This window comes from Gadus macrocephalus, chromosome 4, assembly GCF_031168955.1.
Source record: "Gadus macrocephalus chromosome 4, ASM3116895v1".
NCBI classification, from domain to species: Eukaryota; Metazoa; Chordata; class Actinopteri; order Gadiformes; family Gadidae; genus Gadus; species Gadus macrocephalus.
In genome coordinates, this window is record NC_082385.1 from 27,559,928 (window position 1) to 27,572,505 (window position 12,578).

Below are 12,578 nucleotides of genomic sequence, written 5' to 3' on the forward strand. Positions count from 1 at the left end.
ACAATCTAAAAAACTGAGTACTGCTTTTACTTTGTTCTCTAAGCAGGCCAGCCCATCAAGTGCTTGCATTCAGCAGCTTCTCTCAAGGGATGTTGCCTGCCAGACAGAGCACCTGGAAACGCGTATTTGTAGGCACACAGCTATCCTTAAAGACTTTGCAGCCCCATTTTAAAAGTGAAGGTGTGTACTTTCCTCATGGAGTATTTTTGTTCTTTGATATAGTAGATTCTTGGCAGCATAGATTCTAGGCTGATGCTAGATTCTATCTGCGCTAAAAAGCCTGGTCCTCTTTGGAAAAGCATCATGACCAGCGCCCTGCTAAAACATGAGTCAAACTTGGGAGTTGCATTTCATAGATGGAATCAGTCAAGAGCCCAGAAGGGTTTCATGCCCGATGCCACATGAGTTGGTTTATCATTCTCAAACATCAATGGATTCATAATGTATGAATGTTAGCTGATCAGGTTAGAGGGAAGGACACGTTGTTGCCTTTTAGTGTCCAAATAGAATTATTGCGCTTGCCTCGCTTGTCATGTTGTGATCAGATCACTTTGCGCTGGTGTTCGTTGAGTGTCCTTAACCTGGCCAACCACTTGAGCTTTGAGTCTAGGGAGGAGGGTGCTGGAGGAGACGTCCCTCTCCAAAACTGTGAATCTTTGTCAGCAGTACACATTTTAAACCGTCTGTGTCAATGTTGCGTGCATTTAAAGAGTTTCTTTCACGTGTACAAATACACAATGCCTCCCTTTATGCAAATAATGTATCAAAACAATTACTTTTTCCTTTTTTTCTCCCTCTGCAGAAGACCGCGATGCCTTTGGAGACCGTAGCACTCAGCGTGGCGCCACCTCAGAGATTCTGGGTGTGGACGCCCCTGGCTCCTCCCAATGGTCCAGTCACAGCGAGGAACTGGTGGTTAGCAAAATAAAGAATATTTTGGCATTTTTGCACTTGTAAATAGTTAATCGCGTTTTAACCTACACTCAGATGTGAACTCATTCTTGCATTCTTGAATCAAAACAATTAATACGCAGCCAAGACATTGAAATTGCAGGCCTGCCAAGCCACGACCGAACCAGCCTGGCAGTGTGAAAACGCCTATTCTGTCGGTAGTGGGGATTGACTACTATTATGTGAAAATGAGAGAATATGTCTTGTGTTTGTTTCCTTCTTTATGTGGAAAGCAGCAGACCCCAGACACCATTTCAATCAAGGTTGAAGAGGATATTGGTGGAGGCTTGCCCGCCGTAGGTTAGTAATACACATTGCATCTATGCAAGAAAACAACCTGGATCAACTGAGAATGTACTCTATTATGCCTGCGCTAAAAAGCCTGGTCCTCTTTTGAAAAGCATCATGACCAGCGCCCTGCTAAAACACGAGTCAAACTTCGGAGTTGCGTTTCAAAGATGGAATCAGTCAAGAGTCCAGAAGGGTTTCAAGACAGATGCCACATGAGCTGGTTTATCATTCTCAAACATCACTAAATTCATGATGTTTGAATGTTAGCTGAACAGCTTAGAGGGAAGGACACGTTGTTGCTTTTTAGTGTCAAAATATAATTATTGTGCTTGTCATGTTGTGCTCAGATCACTTTGCGCTGGTGTTCGTTGAGTGTCCTTAACCTGGCCAACCACTTGAGCTTTGAGTCTAGGGAGGATGGTGCTGGAGGAGACGTCCCTCTCCAAAACTGAATCTTTGTCAGCAGTACACATTTTAAACCCCCTGTGTCAATGTTGCATACATTTAAAAAGTTTCTTTCACGTGTAAAAATACACAATGCCTCCCTTTTATGCAAATAATGTATCAAAACAATTACTTTTTTTTCCTCCCTCTGCAGAAGACTGCGATGCCTCCCACATGTCCTCCCACATGTCCAGTCACAGCGAGGAGCTTAAGATTCTGAGTGTCTACGGAAAAGGGGAGGGCCCACTAGCGGTGGACGGCCATGACACCCTCTTCACCACTTCAGAAGTGGAGGCCCTGAACTCGCTGTCTGCGGACCACAGCGTGGCCAAGAGCCTGGAGCGCGGCGAGCGGCTGGTCTGCCGTGAGGAGCTGAGTGTGCAGGTTGGAAATCATCTTCTCATTCACCATCCAAAAGAGAGGCTTCCTCTGTCACAACTCTAAAACAGACCCATTGAAAGCCCACACCTTTTATGATTCAGTAAATGTTTTCACACCTCCAAATATGCCCGTCTTATGCACAATTTTTCCCCTGTGTGATCCGCTCGTTTACACTGACCGAGGTAACTAACCCTCTCTGACCCTACCCATATTGGCGGTTTCATGTTGATGTAAATGCGATAAGACAGCTTTGTGGTTCTAGGGGCGAGGCTTGGGTAGAGGTGTTGCTGCATTGTCTCTACAACAGAGACGATGCAGCGATATCAACATGAATAGTTGTAACTGGAGAGAAGGTGAAATCCGCAAGCTGCTGACCATCATGGGAGAGAAGGTGAGGCAGTCGCATTTAAAGAAGACGAAAAATGGTTGATCTAAGAGAAAGTACCAGACAAACTTTCTTTACAATGCTTCGTCACCAAAGTGGTTAGCAAAATAAATTCAAATTAAAAAAAAACTTTATTGGTCCCCAGGGGGCAAATGAGGGCACATAGCAGCAGCATTACCAATGACAGGGCCACGTCCAAACAAAAAACAAAGAAAACATAGCATTGCTACCTGGCAGACAATACACACAAGCACAGGTGTCTACAAATACACCAATTTATATAAATATGTATAAAATATGCAAAGTGCATGTTTATAAATGGAGAACTGAAATATGTCAAATATGACATAAATATAAAGTGCAATCAGTTAATAAATACCATGCTGGTTATAATACATTTGAGATGAATTGAGGCGAGGTATTTATGTTGTAACCGTTAATGGGAGTGAGAGGGCAAAACAGAGTTCACGGCTTCACCAGTCCATGTGGGGAGGGCACAAGCCCGGGTGGGGGGTTTAGGAGGAGTTGAGGAGGTGAACAGCCTTGGGAACAAAGGTTGCTTTTCTCCTCTGTGTCCTGCGGCCGTGGCAGCGTAGTCGGCGCCCTGAGGGGAGCCACTCAAAGGCGGAGTGTAGAGGGTGTGAGGGGTCCTGCATAATTCTGTTGGCTAACCAGAGTGTTTGCTGGTCATGGAAGGAGGAGAGAGTTCTTGTTGAAAGTCCAATTATTTTAGAGCAAACTCTGGCCGTACTCTCCAGGCGGTTTCTGTTTTGGAGGGTGATGGAGTGGAACCAGCAAGTTATGGAAAATGTACAGATGCTTTCAATGAAGGAGTAATAGAAAGTAAGCAGTATGTTTTTGCTGACTCCAAAGGAATTTAGTTTCCTTAAGAGCTACTTCCGCTGATGACACTTCCTAAGGATCTCTTCAGTGTTTTCAACTGAGAATTTCCACTGGCTGTCGAAGATGGTGCCCAGGTATTTATACTCCTCCACCAGCTCCACCGGCCTCCCTTGGATTGAGATGATGGATGCTGCGGCCAGCTCTCTCTGCCTCTTAGAAATGGTCACCACCATCTCTTTGGTCTTACTCACATTCATCTCAAGGCATGAGCTGTCGCACCACTCCACAAACTGCTGGACAGCTGATCCATGCTGCTGTGAAGGACCTGGGAGCAGGGACAGGAGAACTGTGTCGTCTGCGTACTTCACCAGGTGACACTGAGGCTGTGTGGATCGGCAGTCATCTGTATAGAGCAGGGGTCTCAAACTCAAATTACCTGGGGGCCACTGGAGGAAGAGCTTGGCTGAGGTTGGGCCACAAGTACTCAAGTATTTCTTAAAAAGGGTGTTTAGTATATAAAAAAAAAAAACTGTTCCAATTTTCTCAATATTTATTATTAACAGTTCATCAACAGTTCAACATTCTCAAAGTGCATAAACAGAACATAAATAAATTCCTCTGAAAAAAAAAATATATATATTTTTAATTTAACCTTTTAGAAAACAACTGTTCCAACCTTCACAGTATTTATTATTACATAACAGTTCCTCAACCGACATTTATTATTATTATTATTACATTTGTATTGCAATGTAAACAATCTCAAAGTGCATGAAAAGTAATTATAAACATAAATTCCTCTGGAAAAAAATGTAATTTTAATTGTACCTTTTTTACCCAGGGAAGTAAGAACAAGTCTCTTTTTTAAAGTGAACATTGAACAGTTCAGTGGTTTGGCCACACATAGGGATAACCCTGAGTAATTCCTCCGTTACATGAAACTTATCATCAACACCACAAACGTATATTGCCAGTTGGGCAGTGTCAGTGGTGTCTGTGCTCTCATCCAGGGCCACTGAGCAGACATGGGGGACTCGAGTCACATGACTTGACTCGAGTCAGACTCGAGTCGCAAATTTGAGGACTTGAGACTTGCTTGACTAACACTGATAAAAGACTCGACTTGACTTTGACTTGGTCTTCATGACTTGAGACTTGACTTAGACTTGAGACAGATGACTCGAAATGACTTTTCTAAAGTTAGATTAAATGTTGGATATGGGATTTGCGATACGCCAGCAGATTTTGAAAAGACGCAACTCAAATGGTCCTACCCCCTCTCCTTCAACGCTGACTCTGACTCCACCCATTCCAAGTACATGGACGCGCAATCATGCACGATCGCGAACACAGATGCGCGAGAGTGAGCCAGGCTAGCTAGGTTGGAGTTTAGGGTTGTTTTCTAGTGCTAGGTCCAAATGTGGATTAGCTAGTTAGCTAGCTCCAGTAGCTACCGCAGGATAACAACAAACAGAAGCTTGCTCTGGGTCACGAGCTTTGAGTACGTGCACGTGCACGAAGGGGTCACTCGCGGGGAGCGGGGGAGGGGGAGTGCAGTACGACCGTTTGACGTACTTACTGTCCAATGCCACTTGGTGGTTCTGAAAATCATTGGCTGGAGTTTTTCGAGCCCTGCCCGTTCCACAGATGATTGACTTGTTTAATTTTCATGTCAGTAGGCTACTTCTAACTCAGTGGCTATAAGTGGGTTATAATAATGATTTCAAGTGATTTTCAAGTAAAATTACACCGTCAGAGCCAGAGCGTCAGACTGGGCTGTTCTCAGCATACCGCAAAAAAAATGAAGAGGGTTCAAGTTCCAGTCCCCAAATTCAGTTGAACCACTACCTGGACATTTGTGATGGACAGAGCTGCCTTCAGTTTTGGGCCTATTCACATAATGGTTTTGGAATGTTTTGAATAGTTTGAGTTATTGTTAATGTTAAGACATTGTTATTGTTAATGTTGAAATAAAACTCAACTTATGAACCACTCACTCTACCGATTTTTAAATGTGGAAACTGGGTTAGATGGTCAGATTTTTGTATGACTTAACTTGTGACTTGCTTGACCTGAGCAATGACTTGACTTGAGACTTGCTTGATTCTCACCACAGTGACTTGGGACTTGCTTGAGACTTGAAGGTTATGACTTGAGACTTGCTTGTGACTTGCACATGAGTGACTTACCCCCACCTCTGCCACTGAGTCTTTGACTTTGTCACGTAGTTGACCATAAATGTTACCCGACAGCTCGGTAACACGCTCTGTTACCGAGGTGACAGAGCGTGTTAGGTGACAAGCTGATGCTGGCAAACTGAGCTCTCTTTTCGGGGCAGACAATACTCGCAGCCTGCAACATACACTCCTTAATAAACTCGCCTTCTGTAAAAGGCTTTCCTGCCTTAGCGATCATTTCGCTCAGTGTAAAGCTGGCCTTTACTGCTTTATCAGCCTCGTCGGTTGGTTTCCTAAAGAGAGTTTGTTGCCAGGTGAAACATTTCTTTAGGTCTGTGACTCGCTTCTCCTTCTCATCTCCCCGGTATTTCGCATACTCCTCGGCATGCCTCGTTGAGTAATGGCGTCTGATGTTGTATTCTTTGACAACGGCAACTTTTTCAGCACATACAAGGCAGGTAGGGGTTCCCCTGTGCTCAACAAAAAAATATTCTAACTCCCACCTTTCATGAAATTGTCTGTGGACATCGTCGACCTTTCTTTTCCCACTAGGTTTTGAGAGGGACATGATGTGACGCTACGCTTCCACTTGGTGTCACTCCGTTGCTTGCTGCGTTTCCTAGCAACCTGGCTGGCTGCCTGCTATGGTAGCCCATGCGGGCCAAAGCGCGTTTGGTAAAGACACGCGGGCCACATTAACATTACATACTGACGACTAGGGATCGACCGGTACCGTTTTTTTTAGGGCCGATACCGATACCGATTTTTTTTCATCAGCCTTAGCCGATACGCCGATACCGACTTTCTTGAGCCGTTTTTTTTTTTTTTTTTTTTTTTTAAAGAAACATTTATTGTACTTCATTATAAAAAACAATATTTAACAAATAGTAAAAAAAGGTGAAGTAGAACAAGTAAGAACAAGTAGATGAACAATATTTAACAAATAGTAAAAACAGGTGAGGTAGAACAAGTAAGAACAAGTAGATGAAGTTCATCTACTTGTTCTTACTTGTTCTACCTCACCTGTTTTTTACTATTTGTTAAATATTGTTCATCATGAACAATATTTAACAAATATTAAAAACAGGTGAGGTAGAACAAGTAAAAAAATAAAAAATAAATAAATAAATAAAAAAATCGGCGAAAATCAGCCGCGTATCGGCCGATACCGATACACGTAAAAAACGCGAATATCGGCCGATAATATCGGCCGACCGATATATCGGTCGATCCCTACTGACGACCACTCAAGGGCCACAAAATGTCGGCCTGCGGGCCACAAGTGGCCCGCGGGCCTTGACTCTGAGACCTCTGGTATAGAGGATGAAGAGCAGAGGTGAGAGCACACAGCCCTGAGGGGAGCCCGTCGAGGTCGGAGAAGGTGTTGTTGACCCGGACTCGGACAGGGCGTGCCAAGCCGCGACCGAACCAGATTGGCAGTGTAAAAATGCCCAATCTGTCGTTAGTGGGGATTGACATCTATTCTGTGAAAATGAAAGAATATGTATTTTGTGTTTCCTTCTTTATGTGGAAAGCAGCAGACATCAGACACCATTTCAATCAAGGTTGAAGAGGATATTGGTGGAGGCATGCCCGCCGTAGGTTAGTGATACACATTGCATCGATGCAAGAAAACAACCTTGATCAACTGAGAATGTACTCGAATCTGCCTTCTCAGCAGGAGCCTTTAACCCTTGACCATCCAAAGGGCGACAAGGAAAATGCATAATCAACAAATAGAAGTTAGAAAGAATGTCAAAATATAATTCTTGCAATACACAAGTGTGTACAAAGTACATACTGAATACCTTTTGTGAAAATGATTAATTGAAAACATCACTTTCTCTCTTTCTCTGTTTTCCTCTCTGAAGAAGACAATGACATCAGAGACTGCAGCACGCAGCGCGGCGCCACCTCGGAGAGTCTGCGTGTGGACGCCCCTGGCTCCTCTCACATGTCAAGTCACAGCGGGGAGCTGCGCATCCTGAGCGTTTACGGACAAGGGGAGGGCCCACTGGCGGTGGACGGCCATGACACCCTCTTTGCCGCGTCAGAACTGGAGGCCTTGAGCTCGCTGTCCGCTGACCACAGCGTGGCCAAGAGCCTGAACTGCAGCGTACAGCTCGTCCGCCTTGAGGAGCTGACTGGGCATCAGGGCGGCCGCAAGGGCCGGCCCGGTGTCTTGTGTGGAAAGGTTATTCCCAACAATGCCAATATGATCGTCCACATGAGGACTCACTCCGGCGAGAAGCCCTACAGGTGTGACCGATGCCCGAAGCGGTTCAGTCTGAAAGGCACCCTGAAGACCCACCTGAGGAGTCACTCCGGCGAGAAACCCTACAGCTGTGACCTATGCACGAAGTCTTTCTGTCAGAAAGACTACCTGAATAGCCACATGAGAACTCACTCCGGCGAGAAGCCCTACAAGTGTGACCAATGCACAAAGCGCTTCAGTCTTGGCTGCTACCTGAAGAACCACCTGAGGACTCACACCGGCGAGAAGCCCTACAGGTGTGACCGATGCCCGAAGCGGTTCAGTCTGAAAGGCACCCTGAAGACCCACCTGAGGAGTCACTCCGGTGAGAAACCCTACAGCTGTGACCTATGCACGAAGTCTTTCTGTCAGAAAGACTACCTGAATAGCCACATGAGAACTCACTCCGGCGAGAAGCCCTACAAGTGTGACCAATGCACAAAGCGCTTCAGTCTTGGCTGCTACCTGAAGAACCACCTGAGGACTCACACCGGCGAGAAGCCCTACAGGTGTGACCAATGCCCGAAGTGCTTCAGTCTGAAAGACCATCTGAAGACCCACATGAGAACTCACTCCGGCGAGAAGCCCTACAAGTGTGACCAATGCACGAAGCGCTTCAGTCATGGCTGCAACCTAAAGAACCACCTGAGGACTCACACTGGCGAGAAGCCCTACAGGTGTGACCAATGCCCGAAGTGCTTCAGTCTGAAAGACCCCCTGAAGCGCCACATGAGGACTCACTCTGGGGAGAAGCCCTACAAGTGTGACCAATGCACGAAGCGCTTCAGTCGGACGGGCACCCTGAAGCTCCACCTGAGGACTCACTCTGGGGAGAAGCCCTACAAGTGTGACCAATGCACAAAGTGCTTCAGTCTGAAAGGCAGCCTGAAGATCCACCTGGGGACTCACTCTGGGGTGAAGCCCTACAAGTGTGACCAATGCACGATGCGCTTCAGTCTGAAAGGCGCCCTGAAGATCCACCTGAGGACTCACTCCGGTTAGAAGCCCTACCTGTTAGTGCATTGCAACGCCAGCTACAGCAACCCAAGCAATTTGAGTGTGCACATGCTCAAGCACACGGGCAATGGGGTGCTTTCACACAGGGTAACGGGGCGCTTTGATTGAGAGCTCTGTCCGGTATTTGTCAAAATTACTGCTTTTAGTTTTTCTTTTCATCATGATTAAACACTTTCCAGCTTTTGATTCACTTTGTTTTGCTTTGTTTTAATTTTAGTAATTTATGTCTGTGTGATTAAGAACTTATTTCTCTGATTCTTCTAACAGCAAAATATTAGGAAACGTTCACATCGTTGGTAAATACAAAGGAAACTTGTGAGGGGAGTATACCACGAACCTCGCTGAACATACCCATGCTTTCTTGGGAAAACCTGGTTTGACAGAGACGCAACTCGCAGTCAGAGTTAAATGGTTCCACGACACTCACATTCGATTAAATTAGTCAAACCAGGTTTTCCGCTTTAGGTTCAATGCGCGTGCACATAAAAGGTGTGTTTATCACGTCATTTGACTCCCCCTTATGTAAAGTGAATCGAGCGTGCGTGGTGTATTATTATGAATTCCTACGAGGAATTCAAAGTCCAAATCACAGCCAAGGGGCACACGGTTGCCCATAATATGGCTAGGGTAGCGGGCTGGCAAAAAATTGCCGTCCGTGTTAATTCGTAAGTGAAAAGATTCTGCATATTGTCTAAAAAATATCATGTATCATCATGCCTTTTACCCCCATAGATGTGGTGCAAGCACGCTCCTACTAACATGGGGCCAAGTCAAAAACATATTAAAATAATATTCAATGTGGTAAGTTGTAAGCATCCATTTGAATAATTTCAGGTGAATCTAGCCTATGATTTGCAATGGCCTAGGCTCCAACCTTTAGTCACATGTTGATTACCTGCAGCAAATAAAAATAAACCAAATTTAATATGACTGGGAGGAGGACCGCTCCACCGCCCTTCACCACTTCGGAGGAGCTGGCTCTCGCCAATAACGAAGGTCGGCCGATGATGGTAGGAGTGGAAGGGGGGGCGTCCTCTGACCCCACTGCCTCGACTTCCAAGGCCTTTGTAATGAGTATGTATTCATGTATTGCAATGGACATCAATAATTGTCTTGCTAATCAAATTGTTGTGAAATGATTGAGTGTAAATTAATTGTCATTTTTAGTTGAAGGTACAAACATTAGTTTGGAGGAGCTGCCGACAATCAATCTCCAATCAGATAACTATCAAAGCAAAGTGTCACGTACTCTTCTAAATGTTTAATTTCTGGACAGAATGTCCTGTAATAGGTTTCCCTGATTCTTGCAGGCGACTGTCGGCCTGTGACTCCAGGGCGACTATGGAGGTGATTTTTCTGAACAATTCTCACAGCTATAGTATGAATAAAAAATGACTAGGCCTAATTGTGTCACTGACATAGCGGTTATGTGTATGCGGCTGATGGTGGATGCTGCTGAAGGTGAATGCTCCTGATGGCTGCTGCTTGAGGCGATGGCTGCTTGAGCTGGGCCCCGTTTCCCGATATCGATGGATCTTCGCTCGTAAGATGGTTCGAAAGAGGGAGCTTTCGAACCATCTATAATTTCTTTGGAGCGTTTCCCGAAACTCCTCTTAACGTGAACGCGCATTCGCTGCAATGAAGACGATCTTAGGATTGTACCTGTCCACTGACATGGTGCTGAAACGGGCTATGACGCAGGGGGAGACGCAGGAATGTCGGAGGAAAATGGGGTTAAAATATCTCCCCATCAAGGCCAACCGCAGAGTAGCCTACGAAAAGAATAGATTGCAATAATATGAATGCTAAAGATATTAAAACACAATTGATTAAGTCTAGGCCGACATATATAGCAGTCCAGCGGAGGGCTCCAGTTTTCGCCGGCCAAGTCATGCGCTGTGATATGTGTGACAGCAATGTTGCACAACATTGCAAAGCTGGGGTAGCTTTGGTTGAACCGGAGGACATTGAGGACGATGACGACGAGGAAGATCGGTGTGAGGACGGCCTCCCTCATAACTACGCGGCTGGTTTTCATGCACGTCGAAGAGTGATTGAGACTTTTTTTTAACCCCCTCCACCCTCCCACATGTCACTAAACATTCCCGTCAACGTGACCAATCCCCACCATATCCCAGCCTTTTGCCTGCTCCTTTGCTTGTTTTTTATAAAAAAAAATATTTCTTTTTATAATTTTTTTATTTTTTATTTTTTTTTACATTATTTTATGCTACGTTTTATGAGTAGCCTATGTCAGTCTGCACAAATCCCCCCCACTTTCTCTCACACATTTTAAGTGCCCTGCCTGCTCAAACATTTCCTGGACTGTCTCTCTCAAACTAAGAACATAATGGCCCACATTAGGCTCAGACGCACGTGATACACCATTACCAATGTGTTATAATAAAACGCATCCAATACTAGGAATGTCCGCTGGCTACGCCACTGAGGCTATAGTAGCCTAACGAGGCTCTTAGCGTCCTACGAGTACCCTGGGGCACTCGTTAGCTACTCGTGAGCGTTTTTAAGATGTTCGTTACCAAAGATGCTTTCGGGAAACGGTGTGAAAACTGTACGATGCTCTTACGACCCACTCTGCGATCCACTTAGGCTAAAGATGCTTTCGGGGAAACGGGGCCCTGGCTGGTGCCGGATAACACTGCTGCTGCAGGTCGCTGCTGCTTGAGGCGATGGCTGCTTGAGCTGGCTGGTGGTGGCGAAGGATGGTGGTGTCGCCTTCTGCTGCTAGTAGTGGCGGCTTGTGCTGGCGACGGCTGTTGGTGGTGCTGGCGGCGGCGGCGACTGCTGCGATTGTTGTCCTTCCTTTCGACCTAATGCACTTTACTATCCTTAACCTCAGCCTGATGTTTGTGGAGTATTTTCTTTGTTTATCAATAACTTATAATATTCCTCCCTGTTCCATCACTTTGTTTTTGTTCTACAAGTTAGACATACACGCACACCTGTTTACACATTTGTTGTTCTTGTTGCACACATGACTAACATTGTTTTATTTATTGATACCCCCTGGCTCTACTTTGCTGTTCTTGTTCACTTACTGTATGTTTGCTTTGTCCTTGTTCCCACTTGTTTTTGGTTCCACAAACCTCAGCCTGATATATCTGGCATCTCAAACACTGGGTCCAGCTTTACCTGGCGCCTACTCCTTTGCAGCGTGCAGATGTTAGGCAGTGGAATCTGCATTTGCTGCAGGGTTTCATAACCAGTGGTCCATTTTACTTGTATTGCTTTTTTAATTGTCTCCTTTCCTGACCGTATTCCTCTCTTGTCAACACTTATATATACAATATTCATCCCTGTTCCTTCACTTTGTTGTTTTTCAAGTTGGACACACACACACACACACACACATATTATTGTTGTCTGACCCATTGTTTAATAAAAAAATACTTTCATTTGTTATTCTTTAATATATGTGATACTTTGTGTTCGGCTTAGTCTTAAAAGTAGCATGGTTGTGTGGTCAGCTCCTGCCTCATCAGAAGAAGTTGCCTGGAAACTAAATGCTAAATGGACTGTTGCTACTCTGCTTTCTCAATCGCTCTCTGACCACGGGTACGTGAATCGGAATTACAAGCAAAATCAAGAAAATGTAATAGTCCAGTTGCGCTAAAATGAACATCTTGAATCGTCTTAAATTTCAGAACAGATGTAGTAAGGTTAAGCCACTAAAGTCAGTAGCCTAGTGCTACCCATGCTTACACGAACGTGAAGCTTTACCTCAAACTTAAAAACGTATCTAAGTAGCTTGCAGTCGTCACCCTACCACTCCAAATGTAAAACGGACGTTTACAAATATGCAACAATGGTCAGA

At 45.1% G+C, this 12,578-nt stretch overlaps 2 protein-coding genes and 1 long non-coding RNA gene across 3 annotated transcripts in view; 2 read left to right on the top strand and 1 right to left on the bottom strand.

Annotated features, from left to right (window-relative positions):
* Positions 1-12,578, top strand: part of LOC132456606 (uncharacterized) — a 102,042-nt gene that overhangs the window by 13,829 nt on the left and 75,635 nt on the right. The gene's annotated exons all lie outside the window — the stretch shown is intronic.
* On the top strand, positions 7,364-8,926 carry LOC132455250 (zinc finger protein 665-like). Its single transcript, XM_060049081.1, has one exon. The coding sequence runs from the start codon at positions 7,427-7,429 to the stop codon at positions 8,726-8,728; it is 1,302 nt and encodes a 433-aa protein (XP_059905064.1). The 5' UTR covers positions 7,364-7,426; the 3' UTR covers positions 8,729-8,926.
* On the bottom strand, positions 10,823-11,374 carry LOC132455337 (uncharacterized). Its single transcript, XR_009525201.1, has 2 exons — positions 11,284-11,374; positions 10,823-11,215 (listed from the first exon to the last, which is right to left on the bottom strand). It is a non-coding gene; the product is annotated as an uncharacterized LOC132455337 (long non-coding RNA).